Below are 27,536 nucleotides of genomic sequence, written 5' to 3'. Positions count from 1 at the left end.
AGGTGCCTGGGTGCACGCTCTCTGTGTCCCCTCGTGACAGGCCCTGAGATACCTTCAGGGAGGCTTCTGAGCTCAACAGCCGCGACTCTCGATCCTACCCTAGCCCTGAATAAGCCCCAGCTGCACATCACAGGGTGCCAGATGGATCGAGGTGAGCGGCCTCTGCCCGGCCTCTTAGAAGTAGGCACATCAGAGCCCAGTGCTGATGGCCGCCAACAGACGAGAGAGAGGAGAACGCCAGCCCAGCCATCGTTTGTCCATATCTACAGCCATTCACTTCTGGTCCCGTGTTAGTCTGTGTTCATCCCCCGGACTCTGTTGTTCTCTATCTAGGTCTCTTTCTCTCCTGTTGTTTTTCCTGTTCTCTCTCCTGTCTTTCTCTCTCTCTCTCTCTCCTTCAGACTGGGAGAGTCATACTCCTCACCCTCACACATCAGCTGCTCCACTCCAGGGGCCTTTGAGGACAGGAATAGACTCATCCAGGAATCACCCCATAGGCCTGCCAGACCTCAGTCACAGACATCTCAGCACCCCACGTCCTACCCCCCTGCTTCTACCCTGCCTTTCCGTGAGCCCCCCAGCACCACTTCTGAGAGCTGCTCTGCATCACACACAGGGGGCTGGGTAGAGCACAGATGCCCTTGGCCTGTCCCCAGGGACCAATTCCCCAGTCTGAGATGCAGCCCAAGCCCTTAATTGTGAGCCAGGACCCCAGGTACGGAGCTACAGCTTGTGGGGGTTCCACCTCCACCTTCTGGATCCTCTCCCTACTTCCATGCTGGGTGCATTCGTGGCTTCCCAGCATGTGCTAGGCATCACACACAAGTGCCATACGGCCCGCCAAGCCTAGCGCCCCCGGAGGAGGGCCCAGCACCTGTGTATTGCTCCAGGTGGCTACTCCCCCACGCTCGGGAAGTTGAGGGCCCCCGATTCCCGGTCCCCTTAGCATCCTGGCGGCGCTCCAATGGGACCTGTATTTTCTCCCAGAACACATCTCCGTGACATTTCTCCCAAAGAACAGGAAAAGAAAGGTGGAAATGGTGAGCCCCAGCTGTTTATTGGCCCCGCAACCCCACAGCCTTCCAGGCCTCTGCTCTGAAGGAGAGTCAGGAGACTCCACAGCCCTCTCCGTTCTGTTGGGTCAAGGGTTTTGTGCACAGTGGGCTCCATCTGCTGGCCTGCTGCCTGCCCCGCCAGCCCCAGGCAGGACTCTGGAAGAACAGCACCAGGGATCGAAGCGGCCGAGACCCAGGCCAAGTCCCTCACCACCTTGCTGAGTTGTGCAGAGCAAGTTCTGGTCTTCGTTGCAGTAGGACACGTCTGCCTTGGGAGATAGAGCAGGCAGATCTTTCAGCAGAGAGAAGGAATTTCGCCTCCCTCCTCTGGGAGAAAGTGGCCCTTGCAGCAAATACTGCACAGAGCTCGTGAAGAGACTGGAAGAGCAGGACACGCTGGTGCAGCAGCTCCGTGTGCCCAAAACCACCTGCGAGCCCTCAGAGATGCAGATGCATGGGCCCTGCCCCAGACCTTCTGATTCAGTTGATCAAAGTAGGACCCAAGAAGGAGCATTTAATTAGAACACCTCCCTTTCCGCTCTAGGAAGTCTGCGGACCACACACTGAGAACCCTAAATAGTGGCTCCTTGAGGGCAGCCCATGCCCTGAGTTTGTGAGGGCACAGCCTTGCCTGATGGAGCCCCTCCTCAGTAAGATGCTGGGACCTTGGGCGGGGCTCACTCCAGTGGTTGGAGGGGGCCGTTCCAGGGGCCAGCACCCTTCCTAGAGCCCACCCAAGCTGCCCTCCATGTAGGATTTCAGGAGTGGCTGCGGGCTGAGAGGTAGGCCTGGATCCATCAGGTTTTTCTAAAAGCAAGGATTTTGCTTCCAGGGAGGTCTTTTGTACCTGCTTTCAGCCATTCCTCCATGCAGATCTTTGCTCCCATGTTCCAGGACACTGCACCACACTCACCTGCCCCTTCTCTGGGCTCTCTGGGCCCACTGACTCAGGCTCCTTTGCCTGTTGTTGCCAATCTGTTCAACCATGTGGTGCTGTATATACTCAGAGCTTAGTGCTGGCCCCTTCCTTTTCCCCCATTATATTTTACCCTATGGTGCTGCATTCGTTTGTCAGGGCTGTCAGACCAGAGTTCCACAAAACCAGTGACTTCAATAGAAGAAATGTATTCTCTTACAGTTCTGGAGCCTGAAGTCCGAGACCAAAGTGCTGCCAGAATTGTTTCTCTGGAAGTTTCTCTCCTTAGCTTGACGACGGCCATCCACACACGAACGTCTGCTATGTCTTTGCTTGGTCTGCTCTGTATGCAGAGTCTGTGTCCTAATCTCCTTTTATAAGAACTTGGGTCGTGTTGGATTAGGGCCCATCAATATGACCTCATTTTAACCTTAAGTCCTTGAAATTCTTTTCTCCAAATACAATCCCATTTTGAGGGAGTGGGTCATTAAGACCTCAGGATATGAATTCTGGGGCAGGGGGGCATAGTCTAATCCATAGCAGACGGTCCTCTCTTCCGCGTGGTGACCCATGTGTTGGGGGCTCCCCACCTTCACAACAGCCCAGCTGTTTGGCGTTTGTGCCCACACATCCCTAAGAGAACTCTTCTCTTCCCCTGGGCGGCCCGTGCCTCACCTTCCCATCTCCACAGGAGCCATCTCAGATCTGTTCAGTTGCTAGTGGCAGGTACCTCCCAGTCTTTCTCTTAACTCCCTCAGCCTTTCCCCTCACCCAGCCCGTGACCTTTCTCTGTCCACTCCAGTGTCACCCTGGCCCACGCCTTCTCAATCACACCATCGTCGCCACCCCAACGTCTTGTCCCTGCCTCCCATCCACAGCCTCCTACCCCTTCTCCTCACGGCAGCCATGGTGACCTTAACATGAAAGAGTTCCCTGCTGTGATTCCCTGCTTGGAATGTTCTTTCCCCTGCACTTTTCCTGACCACCTCCTGTCCATCCTTCCTATCAGCTTAAATGTCTCTACTAGTCAGCGGGTCAACTGCTGCAAGAAACAACCCCCAAATCTCCATGGTTTAATGCAGCAGAAGCTTATGTCTTGCCTGCATAGCGTCCAGTCAAGTATGCGTGGCTGACAGGCAGGCTTCCATGTGTTTGGTCTTTCTGGACCGTCAGGACCCAAGCTCGTCTCACCTCCCCTCGTAGAGCCCTCCGGGCGGCTGGGGGGAAGATCCACCAACTTTACCACGTCAGCCTGATGCACCTTCCTCACTCACTTCCTGTTGTCTGAAACCCTGTCCCACGTTCCACCCACCCAGCTGCCCGGGAAGCTGTGAAGGCGCCTGGCTGTGGGCCCAGGGAGCGGAGGAGAGCATAGATCTACCAACAGGCCCAGCCACACAGTCATCTGCTCAAAAAGGCCCACCTGCCAGTCTCAATTGGGTCTCTCCTGGGTTCTTTCCTGCCATTCTATACTTTTTCCTCATAAACCTTGACCCACAGCGTGCTAATCTCTAGTATCTACTAGAGATCTGAGTATTCTCTTAATATTTGCCCCCCACCCCCCAGCAGAATGTAAGCTCCGTAAGAGTAGAAACTAGTTCTGTGTCACTCACATCTTTATCCCTAGTGCCAACGACATCTTTATCCCTAGTGCCAACGACAGTTTCTGGTATGAGGCGGGCACTCAGCAGATACTGGCGGGTGGCTAGGGGCCAATGGATGGGAAGGAAGGGGGAGAAAGAGAGGGAGGGGTGATTGGGTAGAATTCTAATTCTGCTACTAATTCTCTAGATTGAAGTAAATTATTTAACTCTAAGAGCCTCAGTTTCCTCATACGTGACGTGGTAAAGCCATTTTCGCTGTGCAGGATTATTGTGCAGATGGATTAAGGCTGCGTTAGACGTTTCCTAGCACAGCCCCTGGCATGTAGTAGGTGATGAGTACAGCCATGACTAGAGGGTCGTATGTGGAGGCCCTGTCCCCGAAAACGTGGTAAAATGCTTCCGGAAGATTCTTGTGTACGTGACTGTGGGTCTGTGTACATCTCCGCAAGTACCTGCCTACAATTCCTCGTTCAGGCGGACGGAGGCTGGATCTCCTGGGGCTCCCCCACTCACGCCCTCTATCCCTTCAGGTTAAAGTTGAACAGTAAGAGGAACCAGCTGGTGAGAGAGCTGGAGGAAGCCACCCGACAAGTCGCAGCGCTACACTCCCAGCTGAAAAGGTGAGTGGCAGGCGTGAGTGTGGCCGCACGGCTGGGCTCTGCCCTTCCAGTGTGCTCCACGGCTTGAGTGTGGGCATTTCAAAGCACCGCAGGCAGCTGGTCAGGCTGGTGGGCTTAGGCTGGGCCCGGCGTGGCCAGCGGCTGGGTCCTCCAACTCTCTGGACTGGGGCGCCCTCGTCCTTCTGCCAGCACCAAGGAGCAGGCCCCCATGGTGTGTCTCACTGACGTCTCGAATACCTCCCCACCCGCCTTCCCGACACATGGAGCACGGGCCTCAGGCCTGGGCCTTGGTGGGCAGCAGCGCATCGCTGGGATTGAATAACATTTTGTTCCACCAGAGATGTGTAATGCTCGCCTTCTATTTGCAGTCAGTGATGCTGCTCTTCCAATCACACTTAGGATAGAAAGTTTCCTTTTAAGATAAACATATTGATGAGTAATGACCGAGTTTATCTGAGGAAAACTATCAAGAAATAGGGATGGATTCATACAGGGAAAAAGTGTGAAAATGGACTAGGGCCAGTGGAGGTTTGGGAGACAAGAAAAGGCAGCTGACTTGGGTCTGAATCCCGGCTCTGGTACTTTCTGATTCTGTGGGCTTCTGAGGGTGTCCTCTTTAGTGAAATGGGGGTGCAGGGTCTCCCCTGAGACTGTCAAGAGGGTCCAAAAAAATGATGTTGTAAGTGGCCGTAGTGCTGTTCTGAGCCAGGAAGGAGGTTCCAGGTGGCCCACTTGGTTCTGCGTTACTCACCTTCTCTTTTCTCCCTGCCCCCAGCCTCTCAAGCAGCATGCAGTCCCTGTCCTCAGGCAGCAGCCCTGGGTCCCTCACGTCCAGCCGGGGCTCCCTGGCCGCCTCCAGCCTGGACTCCTCCACCTCAGCCAGCTTCACTGACCTCTACTATGACCCCTTCGAGCCACTGGACTCAGAGCTGCAGAGCAAGGTGGAGTTTCTGATCCTGGAGGGGGCCACGGGCTTCCGGCCCTCAGGCTGCATCACCACCATCCATGAGGACGAGGTGGCCAAGACCCAGAAGGTGGAGGGGGGCAGCCGCCTGCAGGCCCTGCGCTCCCTGTCTGGCACCCCGAAGTCCATGACCTCCCTGTCCCCCCGCTCCTCCCTTTCCTCTCCATCCCCGCCCTGCTCCCCTCTCATTGCTGACCCCCTCCTGACTGGAGACGCTTTCCTGAGCCCTCTGGAGTTTGAAGACCCAGAGCTGAGTACCACTCTCTGTGAACTGAGCCTCGGCAGCAGCACCCGGGAGAGGTACCAGCTGGACGAACCAGGAACGGAAGGCAAACCATTGGGCCAAGGTAGAGAGCATCATATCCAGAAGGGGGACCACAGGAAGGGAGGAGGGTAGGACGTGAGCTCAGTCCTGAGCACAGATCCCAGTGATAATTGTGGTCATTCACTGACTGCTTTCTGTGTGCCCAGCCTTCACATCTCTATCAATTGATTTAGTCATTCAGTAGGCACTTTTTAGGAGCTTACTGTGTTCTGGGTCCTGGGCTAAGGGGGTTTTCCGTGGTGGACTCCTTCTCTCAACAGATATTAAGTATCTGTTAAAACTAAATGCCAGGTCTTGTGCTCATGGTTGCACACAGGTTCCTTCATTCGTTCAACAGGTAGGCCATGTGCCAGGCACAGGATTAGTCACAAGAATACAGCCTTAAGGACAGGCAAGCTCAAGGTCCCTGTCCCCAGGAAGTTCATGTGAAATGAAGGCGCAGAAAGTCACATTGGTCTGTCAGACCAATGAAAGCCCTAGAAGGAAAATCAAACGGGATGCAGTGGGGCCATTCCGGTTGGGGTTGGTCTGCACATTCAGACTGGGCTGTAAAGGAAGGTGACATTTGAGTGGATGGTTGAAGAGTGAGAAGGAGCCAGCCTTGGGAAAAGCAGGAGCAAAACCTCTGAGGCCAGCGTTTAGAGGTCGCCAGCAAACCAGAGAATCAGGCAGAGTCTGGGTCATTTGAGGCCCGGCGGGCTGTGCTAGGGAGTTAGGATTTTATCCTAATAGCAGCAGGGACGTTTGAATTGGGGAATGATATGATCTGGCTCCCATTCTGCATGGGGTCGGAAAGAACATTTTGCCATGGATTGAGATTCAGGTTGGAATCTTCAAGACAGAAATGCTGACAATATAGCTAAGATTTGTCAGGAGAGAAATTCTTCTTTTTTTTTTTTTTTTTTTTGCAGCAACTACATATTAAATTATAATAGTTAGCATTTATTGGGGTATATTATGTGATGGGCAATGTGCTTTATACAGTGAAATAGGTGATTTCTATTATGCCCATTTCACAGATGAGGAAGTGGGTTCAGAAAGGTGGTATTGCTTGCTCTAGGTCCCCCAGCCAACAGGTGGAGAAAGAAGGGATTGGAGCCTGGGTTTTCCTGCCCGAGCACCCAACCTCTTGATCATGGCACTCCTCTCTAGATGTGAGGCGGCTCTGTGTGTTTGCTCCTGAGATACTCTGGTGCTTACTGGCCCCACCATGCCCATCTGGTGTGAAGGTCAAAACTGAGCCCAGTGCCCAGGCAGCTCACCTGCGGTTCCCAGGCTTTCGTGGCCGTCAGTTATTAAATGCAGGTATACAGCATACGGTCACTGTTATGTATTTACTCATTTAAGCCTCATAATAACTCTGTGAGATGGGTGCAATTTTTGTCCTCATTTACAAAGGACGTGGGGCCCAGTAAGGTCAGTGTCATGGCTAGGAAGTGGTAGAATTGGACTGGCACCAGGACCACCTGCCCAGATCCATACTAAGACGTGCGGGCTTTGTATGCGCAGGGCTCCTCCTCCTGGCTCCTCATGAGGCCAGGTGGGAGACGCTAGACCCATCTCAGCCTTAAGACTCCAGGACTAGGCAGGATGGCTGCTGCGATGCCCAGAATTATCCGCCCGAGTGCAAGGGCCAGTGGGAGCAAGGTGGGGGGAGGATGAGCTTTCCTGGTTAATTAAAGGCTCCACTGGGTGAGTGCCAGCCATTTCCTTAGAAGAGGAGCCGAGAGATCCCTGGGGCTCCCTCATCAGGAAGGGAGTCTTGCTGAGTGCTCTCAAACAAAAATAAAAATAGGCTTCCTACGACAGCAGGTGGCCAACTTCAGAAAATTGCCCCCTGGAGAGGAGCGGGTGCGGGCAGAACCTCTAAGGAGGCTCCCGAAGCTCCTGACAGTCTGTCAGAGGCTGGCGGCGCGCCAAGTAAGGGGCCCAGCAAGGTGCCGGAGCAACCCCCCTCCTCCCTGAGTGTCCTTGGGACTTGTGGGCCGAGGACCGCACGTGTCTCAGGACGGGGTTTTTCCTTCGCGCCATCTCCAAACGCCATCCCCACGGTGAGCGATGCCAGGCGGGGCTCTGACACTAAGCAGGTTATGTGATTAGTGCCGCTGTTCAGTCAGCAGACAAATTAATCTCCTTGAGTGGCTTAGTGGAGGGTGGAGACGCGTGGGTCTAAAGGGGGGAAGTCTCCGCTGGCCACAGCAGGCGTGGGACGCGCTGGCTGGGAAAGCCGCACCCAGATGGTCTCTTGGCTTCCCCCAGGCTCGCTGTCCCCATCTCTTCGCTCAGCCTGGGCCGGTCTCTTCTCCGGGCTGCCCCGGTGCCTGGCACCCAGCAGGCACTCCGAATGCTGGCTGTGGGGTTGAAGGGCCTGAACCCAGTCTTCCCCACTGCATGGAGCTCAGGAACTGTCCTGTCCCTCTTGATAGCTCAGAGCCTGGCAGGGGGCCTGGCTCACCATCGGCGCTTGCGACTTAGGGGAAGAAGGAATGTGCAGCATAGGCCAAGCGCCTGGTTGGAGCCCTGGGTCGGAGACTTTTGAGGGCCTCTGTCAAGGGCAGGGGGGCTAAGGAGTGGACTGAGGAATGGGATGGAATAAGCTGAGTGGTAGATCCTCCCTTGTTTTCCTCTTGCCCCTCCCAAGGGTCCAGGGGCTGGTATTTTGCCCCAGAGGCGTAGGGATCAATCTAAAAGGCATCAGCACAGTGGTGGGAATGAGCGATGCAGTAAGGATAGTGGTACTGAATTTCGTCGAGTGCTTTCCTGCATCAGGCTCTGTACGGAGGACTTCACTAGAATGTCCCATGGGGTCCTCCCAGCAGCCTCATAGGGTAGGTGTTACTTTTCCCGTTTTACAGAGAAGGAATCACAGACTCTGTGGCCATGTCCCAGCGTTGCAAAGCAGTACGTGGTGGAGCTGAGATGTGCACCCAGGCACTTGGGCTTCCAAGTCTGGGATGTTAAACGACAGAAACCTACACCCTAAAGCAAGGCAGGACCTTGCTGTTGAGTTCAGAGGTGGTATTGGCAGGACCACCTTTGGACAGAGAGGGATCAAAAGTATATGTTGCAAAGACAGTGTCCTGGTTTCTGAACCCTACCTTGCCATCCTTCCTTTTTCCCCCCTTCCTCCTCCAGCTATGAATACAGCCCAGGGGTGCAGCCTGAAAGTGGCCTGTGTCTCAGCTGCTGTGTCAGATGAATCCGTGGCCGGGGACAGTGGTGTGTATGAGGCTTCCGTGCAGAGGTGGGTCCCTGAGTCTTGGCTTTCTTTGGGAAGTCTGAGAATGCAGAGCCCGGGCCCCCTCTGGTATGTGGGAGGGCATGGCCAGGTGACCCCACCTTCCCCGCCGGGAGCCCTGTTTAGGTTATGTTGAAGGTGTACACAGCACTGCTTCTCCTGGGGCTGGGGGCACGTCACATTTGCGGGAGTGCTGGTCCCGTGATTGCCACGACAGAGCGTATAGCTAAGGGGGCGAGTACTAGAGAAAGGACAGTCCCTTCCAGAGAGGAATCCTGAGCAGCAGTGGGAAGGAAGGGTCTGCAGGGAGTCTGAGTTGACCTAGACTTCCCTCCTTGAGGACCCAGACGCACCCTGCCAGAGAGAACCCTGTGTCTGGAAAATGGCTTTGGCCCTAGGTTACTGCAGGGAAGCCTGACCCTCTTCTTCCCTACGTTGCCTTCCAGATTGGGTGCTTCAGAAGCCGTTGCTTTTGACAGTGATGAATCAGAAGCAGTGGGTACAACCCGGGTTCAGATTGCCCTGAAGTAAGTGACTGGGAAGACGAATGCAGTTGGGGGAGGGCAGCATCTTCCCAGACTTGACCTTCATGGCTGCCCCGGGGAGGAAGGCAGAACCAGCAGGACTTGCCAGGAGCTGTGGGCTCCCAACTAAAGGGGGCCAACCCTCTCCCTCCTTCTCAGCTCCACATTTTACAAAAGAGTTTAAAAATGAGGTCTTGAAGACCTTGCAACTTGCCCCAACCTACGGAGCTGGCCGATGGCAACGCCAGACCCTGACTGAGACCTCTAGCATGTTGGTCTGTTCGGTCACTGTTGCTGTGGCTTTTTGTCTTACCAGCCCATTGAGGTTTCCACCCTCTGGGAGTTGCAGCCCAGATTTGTTATTCTTGTGGTTTTCTCTCGGTGTAGGATGACCTCGATATTATTTTCAGTAGAAATTAATGGCCAACATTTAAATACCAAGAAATTTCAGATAGCGCAATCTTCTGGCTTCTCTTTAAACGTTGAGACTGACAGCTCTGTACCTACATCCCCGCATGGCAGCAAAGCCCGGGCCCTCTGCCCCCGAGCTCACCACAGCCCCCCGAGCAGCCAGCGGCCACATCGGTGATCCTTAAGGGAGAGAAAAATGTGTCACTCCTAGAAGCTCCGTATGCCCCTTTCCATTTCAGGTATGATGAGAAGAATAAGCAATTTGCAATATTAATCATCCAGCTCAGTAACCTTTCTGCTCTGCCGCTGCAGCAGGACCAGAAAGTGTGAGTATATCGCTGACACAGTGTCTGTCACCCTCTCCGCCTCTGTGGCTTTCCCTGGGGGCGCTCTCCTGCTCTGTCCTGCTCTGACAGTGGGCCGCGTGTGTGTTTAATACGTGTGACCGTCATCACGCCATGCCACACGTCCGCACCGTGAGTGTGGATTCAGGTGTGAAGGTGAACTCACTAACTGTAAAGGGAAGCACTCTCCACGGCTTCAGTTCCTTCCCAAGTACGCTGTGAGCACCTGCCGTGGGCCAGCACGAGAATGGGGTGCTGAGCACATCCTTGCCCTTGTGAACTTGAAACCTTACGAAGAAGGTGGTCATGGCCCCTTTTGTCTGCTCTAAGCCCAAGTATTCCACACAGAAGATGGGTCTGCCGTTCTCAAGAGTCAGGGCCCGTCGCTGCGCTGCTGTCGGAAGGGTGTGATGGCTCGTACCTTACAGGGCATGATGTAGCAAACACTGCCCTGTTTGCCTGTGGGCTCTTCCCACGGCCCACCGGCTCTCCATTTCATTGCATTTCCTCTGCCTACATGTTTCTTCTTTGACTAGACAGTGCGCGTTGGGGCAGCAACAGGAGCTCCTATTTCCGTCGTCTGCACCCAGCCAGCATCTGAGGCTGCGATGTGTGGGAAGGGGAAAGGCGGGAGGAAAGCCGGCCAAACAGAAGGACGACAAGATGGGACAGCAGAGTCGTTTTCAGTCTTCCGCTCTTACAAACAGAGCCAGAATGAATGACCTGCTCCGTCTCTCATTGGTTCTTGTGCAGGGGTATCTGTGGGAGAGTATCCAGATGCCGGCTGAATGGGTCACGGGATCAGCGCCTCTGTAATTGTCCCCTCTGCGAGGCTGTACCACTTTGCCTTCCTACCGGCGGTTGTGTAAGGCTTACCGAGTATTAGCAAGCAGGCTCGCTGATTCTTCTGTGCACGGAAGTTTGCACACTGTTGGCCTCAGGCTCCAACCACTTTGAGCTTCTGGGGATTGGGGGATTCAGAAGAAGGAAGAGTGATGTGTTATCCGGGGGCCCTTTCTGCTTCCCTTACGAATACCTGCACAACCCCTTGAGAACTTGGACTCCCCACTGCTATTTGCTGAGGGATTTGCAGCAACCGTTTAGCCCAACACATCAGCCCAGATCCGGACTGAGCTGGGCTCTCCTCTGTCTCCCTCTAGGAACATTCGCGTAGCTATCCTTCCCTGCTCCGAAAGCACCACCTGCCTGTTCCGGACCCGGCCCCTGGACGCCTCAGACACCCTCGTGTTCAATGAAATGTTCTGGGTGTCCATGTCCTATCCAGCCCTTCACCAGAAGACCTTAAGAGTCGATGTCTGTACCACCGACAGGAGCCATCTGGAGGAGTGCCTGGTGAGGGCTCTGTCTGTCTGTCTGTCACTGGCCTTCTGTCTTTCTGGGGATGGGCGCGCCTTGCCGTTTAGGGAGGAGGCTTAGAGAAAACACAAGCTCATCCTGGGTTCCAGGCAGGGAACTCTGAGACAGGCGAACAGCGTTCTCACACTCACGGGGAGCAGAGGACGAGGAAGTGGGAAGCTCCTTTCTGAGCCCTGCAACTGAGGCCGCGTCCCTTGTGCCTGAAGCTGTGTTGCCTACGACTCTTAATTCTCTGTCTCGTATCTACAAAATCCAGCTAACACTGCCTACCTCCCAGAGGGCTCTCTGAGGATTAAAGGAGGATTAAAGCAGAGTTTCTGGAACTTGAACGTGCACACAGGTTACCTGGGGCTCTGGTTAAAAATGCAGATTCTGATTCCACAAGACTGGGGGCAGGCGGGGACAGCAGGAGTTTCTGCATTTTTATTAAGTTCCCAAGCTCTGCCGATGGCTGCTGCTTCCCACAGCAAGTAAAACAGTGATGTGTCTGTGCAGACTAGATGCTTGCTGCCTCTCATTTCCCACTCCTGCCCCTCCTCAGCTGTGGTACAGAACAACATCATCGCCGGTTATGTTGTTGATACTGTTATCGGCAATAATGCGATAACATCCTTAGATTGAAGGGACCTGCTGTGGCGAGTGCTGAGCTAAGCTCCCGACGTGTGCTTTCTCTACCCTCACTGCAATCTTATGGAACAGGTACTGTTACGTCAGTGAGGAACCTGAGGAACAGCGAGGTCACAGAACTTTGCAGGGTCACCCAGTGGCTGGAGCGGTTAGAAACTACAGCAGGTCCCCTCACGCCGCCCACTCATGTCAGACCCACCGGAGCCCACAGCTCGGACAGCAGTTGAAGACTGGCGAGGAGGGGAGGCACTGGATGTTAGAGCAGAAAGCTTTTCTAAAGCCAGTCTCTTCTGCTGAAGCACTTCCTCAGCCCTGGGAATTCCTCAATGAGAAGAGAATCCTATTCTCTTCTCCTAATTGGATGTCTTTTATTCCTCCTTCCTAATTGAAGTCTGGCCATTGCTGGTTGTCATGGCAGCAGCCAAAGCGCTCATCCCACTGTGGCTTGTCTCTGTCTGTGGCCAATGGGAAACCTGCTTTCCTGTTTCCTCTGGGGATGTGGAGTGTCGGGCTGCCGTGTTTTGGTGGTTAGAGGAGCAGGCGAGGACGTGGGACTCAAGGAGAAAGGCTGTGTGCTCCCACGCGGTCTCCCTACAGGGCTGGGTGTGGGGAATCCCTGATCTGTGTGGAGCTGCCTCGTCAGCCAGCCTGCAGCAGTGGTCCCCATCCCGAGCAGCGTCCGTGTCTAGGACTGTGCTAAGAACTCTGTGGGCAGCATCGCACTCAACCCTCCCAGCAGCCTGAGGAAGAGATGTCAGAATTGCCTTCATGTGACAGACAAAGGATCAAGGCCCCCTGGGGTGCCCGGGTAGCTCAATGGGTTAAGTGTCTGCCTTCAGCTCAGGTCATGATCCTAGGGTCCTGGGATAGAGCCTCGCATTAGGCTCTCTGTTCAGTGGGGCGTCTGCCTCTCCTCTCTGCTTATACACACACACACACACACACACACACACTCTCTCTCTCTCTCTCTCTCGCTCTGTCAAATAAATAAATAAAATCTTAAAAAAAAAAAAATTCAAGGTCCCAGAATGCTAAGTAGCCTGCCCAGGCCATCCGTCAAGTTGGTGGAGAAGCCTGTTTCCTTTGCAGCTTCCTTCCACACAGGCATTGTCTGTCCTGCCTCTCAGGGGGTTCCTGTGTCCCCCCAGCCCCCAGACCCGAGTTATGAGTTAGGATGAATACGAGGCCTGCCTTCCCCAATATCTCAGGTAACAGTTCTACCAAATGCTTGAGTATGGCATAACAGGGGTCACAGGCTCTCCAGCTGGGCCCTGGTGGTTCACACCCTGGTCATCCACTCCCAGCTGCTAAGCTCAGTGCCACTTGACACAGGTTCTGTTAAGAAAGCCCATTTCCCAGGCCCCACTGCTATCCCATAGGTAACCATTACAACAAAGAGGCTCCCTTGCCCCGTTTCCCCTTGCCTTCCCCACTGGGGAAAAACCCCGCCCTGTCAAAGTGAACTCTTCTTCACCCCTGCACATGGAGGGAAACACAGCCAAGCTGTGGGGTCTCATTTTAAAATGGTAGTCTTATAACGGATACTGGGGAGGGTGTGTGCTGTGGTGAGCACTGTGAATTGGGTAAGACATGAATCCCAGACCTGCACCCCTAAAACAAATCATACGTTATTTGTTAATAGAAAATAAAATGAGGGGCACCTGGGTGGCTCAGTGGGTTAAAGCCTCTGCCTTCAGCTCCAGTCATGATCCCAGGGTCCCGGGATCGGGCCCTGCATCAGGCTCTCTGCTCAGCACGGAGCCTGCTTCCTCTTCTCTCTGCCTGCCTCTCTGCCTACTTGTGATCTCGGTCTTCAAATATATAAATAAAAATCTTAAAAAAAAAAAAAAAGAAATGAAATAAAATAGTAGTCATAGGGGTGCCTGGGTAGCTCAGTCAGTTAAGCATCCAGCTCTTGGTTTCGGTTCAGGTCATCTCATGGGTCATGATGAGGTCGAGAGCCCCGAGAGCCCCAGGAGCCCTGTGTCCGGCTCCACGCTCAGCATGGAGTCTGCCCGAGAGTCCCTCCTCTGCCCCTCTCCCCCAACACAAGTGTGCATGCGGGCTCATGGTCTCCCTTTTCTCTCAAATAAATAAATAAATCTTTTAAAAAAATAAAATTGAGGTCATAAACCTCATTAGGGTCATGAGCCCTAATGCTACTCAGCACCGATACTGCCTCTCCCTAGGCCCATTGCCTTCCCCTGGTCCCAGGGGCAAGTTCCCACCCTCTCCTCTGTCCTCACATTTCCAGCAGCAGATTCTCCAGGTCATGCTCCCCCTGCTGAGGCCCTTGCCTCACTCATTCTTGCCTGCCGTTTCTCCTGGCTCTCACCTCGGCCCTCCCCCATCGCCGTCTGAAGCAGCTTCTCTCAGGGACATCATGGCACTGGTGACTCGGGCTCTGTCCTGTCTCCAGTCCTTCCTCCACTGGATCTGGCCTGTCCGTATACCAACATGCTGGGAATGCCCCAGTGCTTGAAAAGAAACCCAAAAAGCAAAAAAAAAATAAAAAAGAAAAAAAGAAAAGAAAGAAAAAGAAAGAGAGAGAGAGAGAAGCTTTTTACCCATTTCTCCCTCCAGCTACTACCTTGTTTTTTTCCTTTAGAGTAAAATGTGGAAAGGGTGTTCATGTTCTTTCTGGAAACCAGCTCACATGGGATTCCGTCCTCACCATTCCACTAGAAGTGCACTCAGTGAGGTCATCAGGGGCCACTGCTCTGGCCTCCTCTCCCTTGGCCGGTCAGCTGTGTTTTTTCAGTCGCTCTGCTCGGCGAGTCTTCCTTGGCATCCTTTGCCCTGACTTGGCCTCCAGGACACCTCACTCTCAGCGTCCTCCCCTCATCACTGGCTTCTCTGTCTCTGCTGATTCTTCTCGGTTCCCCAACTGCTGTGTCGCAGGGCACCAGGGCTCAGGTCTCGCCCTTCTTCCTTTTCCATTCGCATCCCTGCCCCAGTGACGGAGAGCCTCGTTCTCTGGCGTCCACCACCATGCCAGATGTCTGGCTCCAGCCGGGGCCTCTGCACACGCAGCTGCCTTACATTCCCACTATCTGTTCCACATCTTCTCTTGCCTGTCCAGGAGGCATCTCAGATGAACTTGTCCGCAAGCACACCCCTGATCTTTCCTTTTGCGTCTTCATTGTCCCAGCTGACAGCAACCCTGTCCTTCCACTGCCCAGGCTGGGGACCACAGTGTCATCTTTGACCCCTTTCTTCCTCTCCACCCCACATCCGGTCCTTTAGAAACTTCTGGCAACTCCATCTTCAAAAGATCCCAGCCGTTAGATGTTGATAGTGGGGGAGGTTGTGTGTGTTGGGGGACAGAAGGTGTATGGAAACTCTTTGTACTTTCCACTCAGTTTTTTTTCTGTGAACCTAAAACAGCTCTAAGTAATAAAATTTAAAAATAACAAAAAATCCTCTGCCAAAAAAAAAAAGATCCCAGCCATTTACCACTGCCCACTACCCCACTGCCATCTGTCACCTGGATCCTACAGCTAGCTCTACAGGTCTCCCTGTGTCGGTCCTTGCCTCCCTTCATCTCTTAACATGGAAGCCAGAGTGAGCCTATTAAACTGCAAATCAGTGCATGAGAGTCCTTTAACCTAAAACCTTAGGGTAGCTTCTGTCCCCACCTAGAGTCAACTCCTGGGCTCCTTGCCTGCCCCCTAAAGCCCTCGGGGATTTGCCCCTATAACTGTCCCAGATTTCATCCCAGGATGACTCTTCCAGCCTCCTGGTGCCCCTTGAATACATCAGCATGCTCCCTGCTCTAGGCCTTTGCACTTGCTGTCCCCTCTGACCGGAATTCTCTTCTCCCAGATACTGATGGGCAAGGCTCACTCTCCTGCCTCCTTCTGGGCTTGACCCAAAAGTCACCTTCTCAGTGAGGTCTTCCTTCCACCCTATTTAAAATCACCATCCCTTTCCCCCCTCTTATCTGCCCCCGCTCCCCTCTCTCTGTATTCTTTTTCTCTGCGGCATGTTCCCCCTTTGTTTATATCACAGATTTTAGGGCATACATGATTTTCACATTTTAACGAATCTCTAAAATCAAGATGCACTTTATACTAGATGATGGGTCATAGTTTAATTGGCAACTATTTTTCTTTCTTAGAGTGCATGAAATAGTATATTGTATAATTAATGGCATCTTAGAGTCCCATGAAATACAATCTAGTATTTACTTTCAATTTGTTTATCTGATTCCCCCAGACTGGAATGTGAGCTCGTGAGGGCAGAGATTATTATCTGCCTTAAATCTTCCTGTATCCCCAGCACCCAAAACAGTGTCTGGCACGTAGAGGCTACTTAGTGTGTATGTGTGTGTTTGTGTGTGTGTGTGTGTGTGTGTGTTGAATAAATAAATGAGTGCCTTCAAAGTGAATCATTTACCAAAGTAGACCATATTCTCACCTATGAGCCAGCCCAAAATACAAGGTGTATCTTGTTAGAATTACTAAGTGATCTGATGGCAGTGTCACACCTCAAAGCTGTCATTATTTTCATTCCCCCCTACCCCTTGAACATGACCTGGCATGTTCTGAACCATAATGTCTGACGCATTTGTCTGTCTTTGAGCCCCTTGGGTGCAGAACTTTGTCTTACATATTCCTGTGTAAGTCTGCTGCGAAGTGCTCAGAGGATATTTATTAAATGGATAAATGCATAATACACACACATTTGTGTATATGTAAATGTTGTACAGGTGCCTAAAATGCACCAGCCACTTAATACCTGAACTGACTCTAGTCCTGCGGGTAGGAGCTATTTACCTTGTTTTCCCCACTTACTCACCACTGTTGTAGAAATTAGCCTTGTTTTCCCCACTCACCACTGTTGTAGAAATTAGCCGTTAGCCACACATGTGGTTTGCACAGTCCGTACCATGCCTGGTCCATCCTGAGAAGGAAAAACTGGGGGAAAGGATCCCAGGTGGGTTGGAGAGGCCCCGCCTCATCTCAGGGGCCACTCGAGCCACCGCTTGGCTACTGGCCAACTTCACAAACTGGTTCGTGGTGTTTTCTGCTACCCCATTGGCACAGCCGCTGTTTTGGGGATGGTGAGTCAGCCAAACCCCAGACCTGGTCAGGGCTCTTTGAAAGAGGGCATGTTGAAACAATAAGGCCTCTGAGGAGTGGTGAGAATTATTTTATCATTTTTGCTACAGGATGTGTGTCATTGGAAATAAATCCTCTCCCTGGGAGGTTACATTCATTTAGGTTGATACAGTGTCGTTTCACTCCATCTTAAGACATCCATTTATACGATTCAAAGAAAAACTATATAGAAAGATTAACTGAAGAGAAATCGTGTTCCCCCTGACCCTTGCACCCAGTACCCCCCCCATCCTAGATGGCTAAGCGCTTTGATTAGTGTTTTCTTTATCTTTCCAGCATTTCTTGTTGCACATATATTCACCTTGCGTCTCAAAAACGGGCAAAATGTATGTATATATAGAAAGAGAAATATGTATTCTCATCCCTTTTTCCATTTTTTTTTTTTTTTTAATTTGAGAGAGAATGAGAGGAAGCATGAGATAGAGGAAGGTCAGAGGGAGACGCACACCCCCTGCTGAGCAGGGAGCTATATGTGGGACTCGATCCTGGGACTCCAGCTTAGCTGAAGGCAGTCGCTTAACAAACTGAGCCACCCAGGTGCCCCATCTTTCCATTTCTTAAACAAAATGTAGTATACGGCATATTCCATTCTGCGCTGTTCTGGGTGGGGGTTTTTTCCCCCCCTTAACAGTACAGCCTGGGTGGCTCAGTTCATTGGGCGACTGCCTTTGGCTCCGGTCATGATCCTGGAGTCCTGGGGTCCAGTCCCGCATCGGCCTCCCAACTCTGCAGGGAGTCTGCTTCTCCCGATGACCTCTCTCCTCTCATTCTCTCTCTCTCTCTCATTCTCTCTCTCTCTCAAATAAATAAATAAAATCTTAAAAAAAAAAAAAATCCAGTACAGCCTAGAAGTCTCTCCATATCAGCACCTAGAGATTTTCCTCATTTTTTTATATGTAACTATATAATAGCTCATTGGGTAGGTATATTATGGTTTATTTCTGCAGTCTCCTGTTGCTGGAGTTTTGAGTTGTTCAAAATCTTCTACACTGGTCTTAGTGATGAGTTTTTGGATCTGACTTCAAAAAGGAGTCAGGCAACAAAAGCAAAAATAAACAAGTGGGACTATATCAAACTAAAAAAAGCATCTGCACAGCACAGGAAATCGTCAACAAAATGAAAAGGCAATCTACCAAATAGGAGAAAGTGTCAGCAAGTCATGTGTCTGATAAAGGGTTAATATCCAAAATGTACAAAGCACTTGTACGACTCTACAGTAAAAAAGCAAACAATCCAAGTTAAAAACTTGCAGAAGATTTAAATCATCATTTTTCCGAAGAAGACATACAGAAGGCCAACAGGTACATAAAAAGATGATCACCATCACTAATAATCAGGGACATGCAAATCAAAATCACAGTGAGAAAGCGCCTCATCCTTCTTGGAATGTTTATGATCAGAGGGACAAGAGACAGCAGATGCTTGCAAGGATGTGAAAAAAAAGAAAAGACTTGTGCACTGTTGGTGGGGTCTAAGTCGTTAGGCAGGGCTGCTATGGAAAAGCGTGTGCGGTTCCTCAAAAAAATTAAAAATGGAATTGCATTGTGATCTAACAATCTCATATCTGGGTCTATACACAAGGTCTTTTTTTCTTAAGATTTTATTAATTTATTTGACAGAGATCACAAGTAGGCAGAGAGGCAGGTGGAGAGAGAAGGGGAAGCAGGTTCCCCGCTGAGCAGAGAGCCGTATGTGAGGCTCGATTCCAGGATCCCGAGACCATGATCTGAGCTGAAGGCAAAGACCCATCCAGGCGCCCCCATAAACAAGGTCTTGAAGAGAGACTTGCACACTGTGTTCATAGCAACATTATTCATGATAGTCAAGAGACAGAAGCAACCCGAATGTGTGTCCGTAGATAAATGGATTAAAAATTGTGGTCTCTGGGGTGCTGGGGTGGCTCAGTCAGTTAAGAGTCCTGACTCTTGATTTTGGCTCTGGTCATAGTCCCAGGGTCATGAGATTGAGCCCCATGTCGGGCCCCGTGCTGGGCGCAGAACCTAGTTAGGATTCTCTCCCTCGTCCTCTGTTCCCACACCCCCCAACCTGGCTCACACACACACTCTGTCTCAAAAAAAAGTGATCTCTGTGTGTAATGGAACATTATTCAGCCTTAAAAAGGAAAAAATCCTGTCCCATGCTATAACACAAATAAACCTTGAGAACATTATGGTAAATGAAAAAAGCCAGTCACAGAAAGACAAATAAGGGAGTGATTCCATTTATATGAGGTATCTGAAATAGTCAAATTCATAGAAACAGAAAGTGGTATTTACCCGGGACCGGGGGAAGAGAAAAAGGAGAAAAAGGAAGTTGCTTAATGAGTATAGAGTTTCCGATTTACAGGATGAAAACGTACTAGAGATCCATTGCATAATGTAAATATAAACACTATTGAACTATCCACTTAACAGGAAGAGGGCAAATTTTACATGACAACATGGATGGACCTTGATAACATAATAAGTGCAATAAGCCAGAGAGAGAAAAACAAAGACTGTGTGATCTCACTTACATGGGAAATCTGAAAAACCAAACTCATAGAAACAGATTGATCATTGCCAGAGATGGGGGGTGGAGGGTGGGTAGTGGACATGGGTAAAGGTATTCAAAAGGTACAAACATCTAGTTATAAGATAAATAAGTTGTGGCCATTGGTGTACAGGGTGGGGACTAATTAGCAACACTGTATTATTTGAAAGTTGTTGGGATAGATCTTAAAGCTCTCATGTAAGAAAAAAAATTATAACCGTGAGGTGATGCATGTTAACTGAACTTGTTGTGGTAATCACTTCACAATACATACTCTACCAAATCTTTATTTTTTTAAGTAAACTGCATCCCGCCTGAGGCTTGAACCCACGACCCTGAGATCAAGAGCCACATGCTCTACCAACTGAGCCAACCAGGCGCCCCCCCAAATCTTTATGTTGTACAACTTAAACTAGTACAATGTTACATGTCAATTATATTTTAGTAAAACTGGGGGATAGGAGATGGTAAATTTTATGTTTTTTATCATAATTAAAAAAAAATACATGCAGTGGGTGTTCAATAAGGATTTGGTGAATGAGTAAACCAATGAATGAGTAAGTTAGTAAATGAGTGAGTTGTAGAAAATGATTCAGAACTCATCCTTTCCTCTTCCCAGAAGTTCCCATCCCCTCTGGGGGTGTTTTTCCTACTTCCCTCAGGAGCCGAATTCCCCAGAATACCTTGTCAAGCCCTGGCTTATCCTCTTGCCTTTTCCCATCCTCAACAGGGAGGCGCCCAGATCAGCCTGGCTGAGGTCTGTCGGTCTGGGGAGAGGTCGACTCGCTGGTACAACCTCCTGAGCTACAAATACTTGAAGAAACAGAGCAGGGAACCCAAACCAGTGGGAGCCAAGGTCTCCACCCCAGGGCCTGAAAGCACGGTGAGCTGGGTCCTGGGTTGGCCCCACCCTCCTATGTCTGCAGCACCTGGATGGATGGACGGAAAAGCCTCTCCCAGAACTGGAGGAGGGTGGGCATCAGAGGTGGGGGAAGCAGCCGAGGGTATTGGAACAGAGAGGGAAAAGAGGACAAGGTACTCTGCTAAGGGGCAGGTAACCCCCATGTGCACATCTTCCACATCTGTGCTCTCCCCTTTTGCACTTGGCTTGACATAATAGAACTTAGCTGATGAAAACCTTAATTTATGTTGTTGTTTTTTTTTAGTGAAGTGGAGTAGGAAGGAGAAACCTGTATAAGATAAAACATTACCCTCTTGAGAAGCCACTATCTGCTTCGTGGTCTGTAGTGGAGGATTGCTCTAAGAGGCAACAGAAAGTCACAAGAAGGACAGTCAGAGAACTGGGTGATTGTTAGTTGGGTGACAGGTCAATCATTTCACTTCCCTGAGCCTCTGTGGTTTTTTTTGTTTTTTTATGTCTAATCTGAGTCTGAAAAGGTTATTAGGAAGGTTTGAAGAAGCACATGTAAAGAACAGTCTGTACTTGGTTACTCTGGATAGTTATTGCCCAGAATTTCAGTGGAGGGGATGGGCTAGGTCATCCAGTTAAGGATAAGGGTAAGGATTAAATCTCTTTCCTCCCCACCACCCCCACCTCCTTTTTCATCCTCCTCATTTTCTGCACTTCCTTCTGTGTTTATTATGTGCCATTACCAAGGCTCAGAAAGGTTACCTAAGGACATACATCCAATAAGCAACAAAGCTAGGTCTCCCTCACTCTAAAAAGGAGTCTGTGAGCTGGCAAAGGTCTTGAAAATATCCTCTGCTTTCTAGAGCATGTCCTTTGGTGAGTCACGTCAACCTTAGACACATTCATTTCCTTGTTCCCATTTCTCAAGGAAATAATTGTAAGCTCTACCTATCAGAATAGTTGTAAAGATTAAATAAGATGCTACACATAAGCTGTTTATCAGTGCATGACGTATACCAGGCCTTCAACTGATTTCTGTTCCCTCTTCCCCAAAAGAAAATTTCAGGGAGTTTTCAGGCTCTGCCCCACACGACCAAAGGTATTTGCTGATTAACTATGGGCTCAGAAAACTACAAGAGCAGTTTTTGCTCTACTATGAGCTGCCATTTACTGAATGCTAATTATGTGCTCGGTACTCTTCTATATGCCTTATGGACATATTCTCAATTAATCTTCATAACAGCCCTTTGTGGTAGTTATCAGAAACTACTGTAGAGGAAACAGAGTCTCAGAGAAGTTAGTTTCCTCAAGTCACACAGGCTTCCTCACTGTAGACACCATTCAGTATGGATGCTCTTCCTCCAGGAAGTCTTCCCTGAATGCACCAAGCTGATTTTGCCATTGTTCCTTTGTTCTTACATATCATGTTATTTTGTTATTGACAGTTCATGTGATGGTCTTCCCAGCTACACTATAATCTCTTTATAGCCAGAGACCTATAATTCTGCCTCACTCAACTACTAAACTTGACTGTCTTCCAAAAGTCTGTCCAAGCAGACAGGGGTTATTCTCAGGAGAACTGTCAGTTAGGTGAACTGAGCGCTGTCCTTACAGTTTATAAGTGACCGTGGGGCAGGATGCTCACCCACTCTGCTCTTCAGTTTTATTCTCCATCCAAGGGGAGGGTCACACTCTGAGCTCCGATTCTTGCCCCGAGAGGTGGCTCCAGTGGCATGCACATGAAGGCCTGGGCCTTTGTCTCCACAGGATGCCGTGTCTGCTCTGTTGGAACAGACAGCAGTGGAGCTGGAGAAGAGGCAGGAGGGAAGGAGCAGCACGCAGACCCTGGAAGACGGCTGGTAAGGAGCATTCCCCAGGACTTCCGGAACTGATCTGGTGTGGACCTGGATACAGCAATGAGATGCCCAAACCCCAGGGCAAGCAAGAAAAGTGTTCCCCTTTGCAAAAATGGAGAACCTCTCTCCTCACAGGTTCTCTACAGGCAATAAGGCAGTACAACTGACCCTTGAACAGTGCAAGGGCTAGGGGCCCCAAGCCACAGCACAGTCAAAAATCCACATAGAACTTTTGATTCCCCCAGAACTTCACTAACAGTCTGCTGTTGGCCAGAAGTCTTTCCAATAACATCAACAGTGCATTAATGCATCCTTTGTATGTTATATGGATGATACTGTATTGTTACAATAGCGTAAGCTAGAAAAAAATTTTTTATGTTTTTTAAAAACTTTATTTATTTGAGAGAGAGAGAGAGAGTCACTGAGCACAAGTAGGGGGAGCTGTAGGCAAAGGGAGATCATGACCTGAGCCAAAGGTAGATACTTAACCAACTGAACCACCCTGGTGCCCCTAGGAAAAAAATGTTAAGAAATTCATAAGGAAGAGAAGATATGTATACAGCACTGTAGTATTTTTATCAAAAAAATCTATATATATGTGGACCCGTGCACATAACTCGTGTTATTCCAAGATCAATTGTATATAGCTTGATAAAATGGTTCCCAGAATTTCTTCCCAATTGGTCATTTTGTGATCTATAACTCACTCGTGCTAGTTCACATATTAGTGTCTGCGTTTCTCCCTTATATTTATTTTGGTAAAAAACAGACTTAAATAACTATATATCAGAAGTAGGTATAATCTGCCATAAATTGAAGATGTTTCAATAAGCAATTGCATTTGACTGCTAGAAACAGAGAGTAGAAATAATGGACTTAAATTAAGATCATGCATTTCTTTGTTGCTTACAAAGAAGAATGGGAGGAAGCAGTCCCAGGCTCATCGGTGTTGCTGGGAACCCAGGCTCCTCCTCTCCTTCCACTTTGCTCTTCTTACTGGGTGACTGCCATCACCGAGACTGCTTTATAGCTCAAAATGGATGCTGAGTCACCAGCCATCAGGCAGGCATCAGAAAAGAGGAAAGACAAAAGATGTGCTTGTATGCTTTTTAACCACAGAGCATTCCTCAGAGTCCCACCCAGCAATTTCTGCTTGATTCTCATTGGGCACGCATAGCCATCTGGCCTACCTAACTGCAAGGGAGGCTGGGAAATGAGGTCTGTGAAGCTGGGTATGAAAATCAGGGTTGTCTTACCAAGGAAGACAGTGGAAGTGGATCCTGGGTAGGCCATGAGACAAGTCTGCCTCAGAAGGTAATAGAAAGTTAAATGTCATGAAAATCAAGCAGGAGTATTAAAACCTTCCTAGACATATTGCTCACTAAGGCTCTAGGCCTGAGGTCTTCTCTCACTGCTAAACAGGGAGATTAGTCAGTGTTTCAGCAATATTAAAGACATGTGTTGCCAGAGAGACTTCTCGGTATCCAAAGGAGAGCTGGAGACAGCTTTCTGTCTGTGTGCTTCGAGGCTCTTTAGTCTCTTGGATCCCGAAAGAGAGGTCTCCTGACACATAGCAAACAATGGTATAGACCAAAATTCAAACCTTAGCTTCATTATGCTTTGGTCACCTTTAACAAAGCGTTTTTAACTTTTTCTTGTGGTATGACACGCTTACCTAAAAGTTCCCCTAAGTGTACGGCTCCGTGAATTTTCAGAAACCAAAGTACCCATGTAACCAGCATCCAGATCTAGAAACAGAGCATAACCGACTCTCCAAAGCCCATAGTGGGCTTCCTCCAGGCCACTGCCCTCCACAGGGCAGCTGTTGTCAGGCGAGTCACTGTGACCTCATCTGAGCCTCATCTGGAAAAGCCGGCTGGGCTGTCACACCGGCTACGGGGGCTTGCTGTGTAGGGCTGAAGGGGAAGCCGCCGTAATGAAGATGAAGCCCAAAGCTCATGGTGGACACTCGGTAGATGGTAGAAATGATCTCTCAGAAAATGAGAAGAGAGCCTGCTAACTACCAGCTCGGAAGACAGAAGGCAAATTCCATCTCAGAAATGACCAGAGCCTGTGAATTTGCCCTCTGGGAGGAAATATCATCAGACTTCAGTGCACGTGCTCTGAACTCAGAGGGCTGGGGACTCAGACACGTGCTCCGTCAGCTTCCTGGGGGATCCCAGGAAGGACCTGGGTGAGGCCAAGCATCAGTGAATTTTAAAAGCTCCCTGAGTGACCCAAATGTGCAGCTTTCAACCGTGGCTCTAAACCTGTTTCTGCCTCCAGGAAATAACAGATTTAAAGAGTGGCCCCAACTCTGGGATATTCTGTTGACTCAATGGAATTATGCATGATAAGCTCTTAGCACAGACTTTGTCCCATAGGAAACACTCAGGAGCTCTTCTGTATTATTGTTACCGCCTCCTCATTATGCATTGGGTCTCAGAAAGGGCCTTTCGGTAATATCTTTCACTCCAGGGGTCAGCAGAGGTTTTCTGGAAAGGGCCAGAGAGTAAATGTCTGCTTCGTGGGCCGTGCGGATTCTGGTGTGTCTACCCGCCTCTGTGGTTGTGCTATGAAAGGAGCCCTCGGTGGCACACGGCACCAACCATCGTGTCTCTGCCATTGAAGCTTTGCTTGCGAACGCCGAAATTTGAATTTCATATACATTTGCACATGTCATGAAATCTCATTCTCTTTTTGATTTTTTTTCAGTCATTTAAAAATATAAAAACCACTCACAGCTTGGGCTCTCCAGCATTGGCCACGGGCTAGATTTGTCTCACCGCCTCACCCCACTTTTACACTTCTCTTTTACCGTCTTATTTCTCCATGCGATTAAAGGGTAGGGCAAGGTTCCTGAATTTTCCTATGTTCATTTGTTGGTTTTAGGGCTCACTCTAAACGGTCTCAGTTTCTCTCTTTCCCTCTTTCTCCCTCCCTACGTCCCTTTCTTTCGCTGTCTCTCCTCTCCCTTTCCAACGTTTCCTACCTCCCCTTTCCTTCTTCCTCCCTCCGTCTCTCTCTCTGTGTGGCACACCGCTGGGCTGGGCTGGGCTGGGCTGGGCTGGGCTGTGCAAAGGTCTGATGCCGGAAATAGGCCCAGGACCTGTCTTCCAAAACCCTGGCACAAGATCAGTGGTTTCTGCCAAATTCCAAGCTTGTGGTGAGACTTTTCAAGCCATCCCCTAGCAACTGCCTTCTGTTCTCTCTCCCTTCTTGGCCCCCTCTCTCCCCACCCCTGCCATTCAAACTTCCCTAGACACTGACTTACAAAGAGGACTGGGAATCCCAGAGCTGCTGTGCTGGAGTCAGTCCATCTGCAGGCCTCCTCCCCCCAAGACTGGAGGCTTCTTTTGGCCTGGAATGTTAACTAACTCCGTTGTGCCCACTCCACTGCAGAGTCCTATGCGGGGGTCCCCCAAAGACTGGCCCTCTGTTCTAATTTCCTCTCTGTTCTCTCAGCACCCAAGGGCCAGGATGCCATAGTTACTCCCTCCTTGTATTTGTTTAGCTTTATTTAGTGCACACAATCACAAGCCTGGACTTTCTTAAGATCCACAAGCAAAACGAAGTTCTAAGAGTTTTAGAAGATATAAGAGACTGTAATCACACACAATGCTAGGGTGAAAATCCTGTGTTTGCCTCCTTGGGAACTTGTGTGTGTGTGTGTCTAGGGCAGAGGTTGAGAAATGGTATTGTGGGGTACCAGGGCACATGTGCTTTACATTTTAATAGGCATTGCACAATAGTTCTCAAATAAGGTGGTACTAGTAAATGCTCCCACCAGCAGTAATTAAGACTACCCTTAACCCTACACCCTTTCTGATACTACATGTAGTCTAACTACAGTTCTTCATCAAAAATACGTCCATGTTTTATTACAGCGGATACTGCTACACTGACTTCACTGTGCAAACTGGCTGCTCAGACATACACTCCGTTTCCCATGCCTTCTCTGTATTTGGCCACTCTACAGGGTGAAAAGATGTTGCCGACTTTAATCATGTTTCTCTTGACAATTGAGATTTTTTGGTTCTCCTTTCCGGATATATTTAGATCAGGTTCATGGTCAAAAAGAAAAGACTTCCCTGGTGGTCAAGCACTTAGTGGGGTTGGACAGATTGGATGGAAAACCTGGCTGCCCCCTTCGTGGTGTGTGACACTGGATAGGACCTAGACACTAACTGATCCTGGCTTTTAAATCTGTAAAATGGAGACAGTAATTGCTTTCAGTGTTGTTGTAAGGTCTTAGCGTGGCCCCTGGTGCTTATTAAGCGTTCCGTAAATGCTGGGTGATGTGGCATCTGCCAGATTCTTAAGGAGGTGTTCACCGTATGTTCCCATATTTAATGGCCCTTTTATGAGTAGATCAAGAAGCTGTGGGGGCAAGGGAGGGAGAGCAAGGGGTGTCCATTAGCACTGGTCCCCATCTAAGGGCAAGGGAGGTTTTAGTCATGAGGCTGGAGATCCAAGATCTTTTCTCCTCATCAGGAAAATCCCAAAGGAGATTTTGTGCTTATCCACAGTCTCACTGAGTCAGCTAACTAGATGCCAGATTCTCTGCTTTGGGCTGGAATTCCTTCAGCCCAGTTCCTTCTCCTGCTGATCAGAAGACTGGTGATTATGTATGTCTTTGAGAAGATGGGACTAAAGATAAATTAGTAATTAACAAATTCAGTCTACTTGTCACAACTCCTCCCAGCCCTGAAGTCCGAAGGGCAAGAATAATCATGAAAAGTATCACCAGAAATAAACTCTTCGGCACATGGTGCCAGAACACCATCAGATATCCATATAGAAAAAAATAGGGGCCCCTGGGTGGCTCCGTTAGTTAAGCGGCTGCCTTTGGCTCAGGTCATGATACCAGGGTCCTGGGATCAAGCCCCACATCTGGCGAGCCTGCTTCTCCCTCTGCCTCTGTGCTCTAGCTCTTTCCCAAGGAAATAAATTTAAAAATCTGAAGGAAAAAAAAAAAGAGGAGTGGGGTGCTGGGTGGCTCAGTCAGTAAAGTGCCTACCTTTAGCTCAGATCATGATCCCAGATCCTGGGATCAAGGGCCACATCAGACTCGCTGCTTAGCAGAGTGTCTGCCTCTCCCTCTGCCTCTCCTCCCCCTCATGCTTATGTGTACTCTCTCTCTCTTTTT

The 27,536-nt window shown here is 49.9% G+C and overlaps 1 protein-coding gene across 3 annotated transcripts in view; it reads left to right on the top strand.

The window, feature by feature from the left end:
* The window catches only part of WWC1 (WW and C2 domain containing 1), a 151,646-nt gene that overhangs the window by 108,493 nt on the left and 15,617 nt on the right, over positions 1–27,536 (top strand). For all 3 annotated transcript variants that reach the window (XM_044229821.1, XM_044229814.1, XM_044229830.1), the window contains 8 exons: positions 4,106–4,195; positions 4,971–5,506; positions 8,620–8,728; positions 9,169–9,249; positions 9,897–9,983; positions 11,162–11,354; positions 20,391–20,543; positions 22,299–22,390. In XM_044229821.1, coding sequence (XP_044085756.1) covers positions 4,106–4,195; positions 4,971–5,506; positions 8,620–8,728; positions 9,169–9,249; positions 9,897–9,983; positions 11,162–11,354; positions 20,391–20,543; positions 22,299–22,390 — 1,341 coding nt within the window. The remainder of the gene's footprint in view (positions 1–4,105; positions 4,196–4,970; positions 5,507–8,619; positions 8,729–9,168; positions 9,250–9,896; positions 9,984–11,161; positions 11,355–20,390; positions 20,544–22,298; positions 22,391–27,536) is intronic.

The sequence above is a fragment of the Neovison vison genome, chromosome 1, assembly GCF_020171115.1.
Source record: "Neovison vison isolate M4711 chromosome 1, ASM_NN_V1, whole genome shotgun sequence".
NCBI classification, from domain to species: domain Eukaryota; kingdom Metazoa; phylum Chordata; class Mammalia; order Carnivora; family Mustelidae; genus Neogale; species Neogale vison.
Note: the sequence above shows the minus strand (reverse complement) of the source record. Positions and strands in the feature narration are given on the sequence as shown.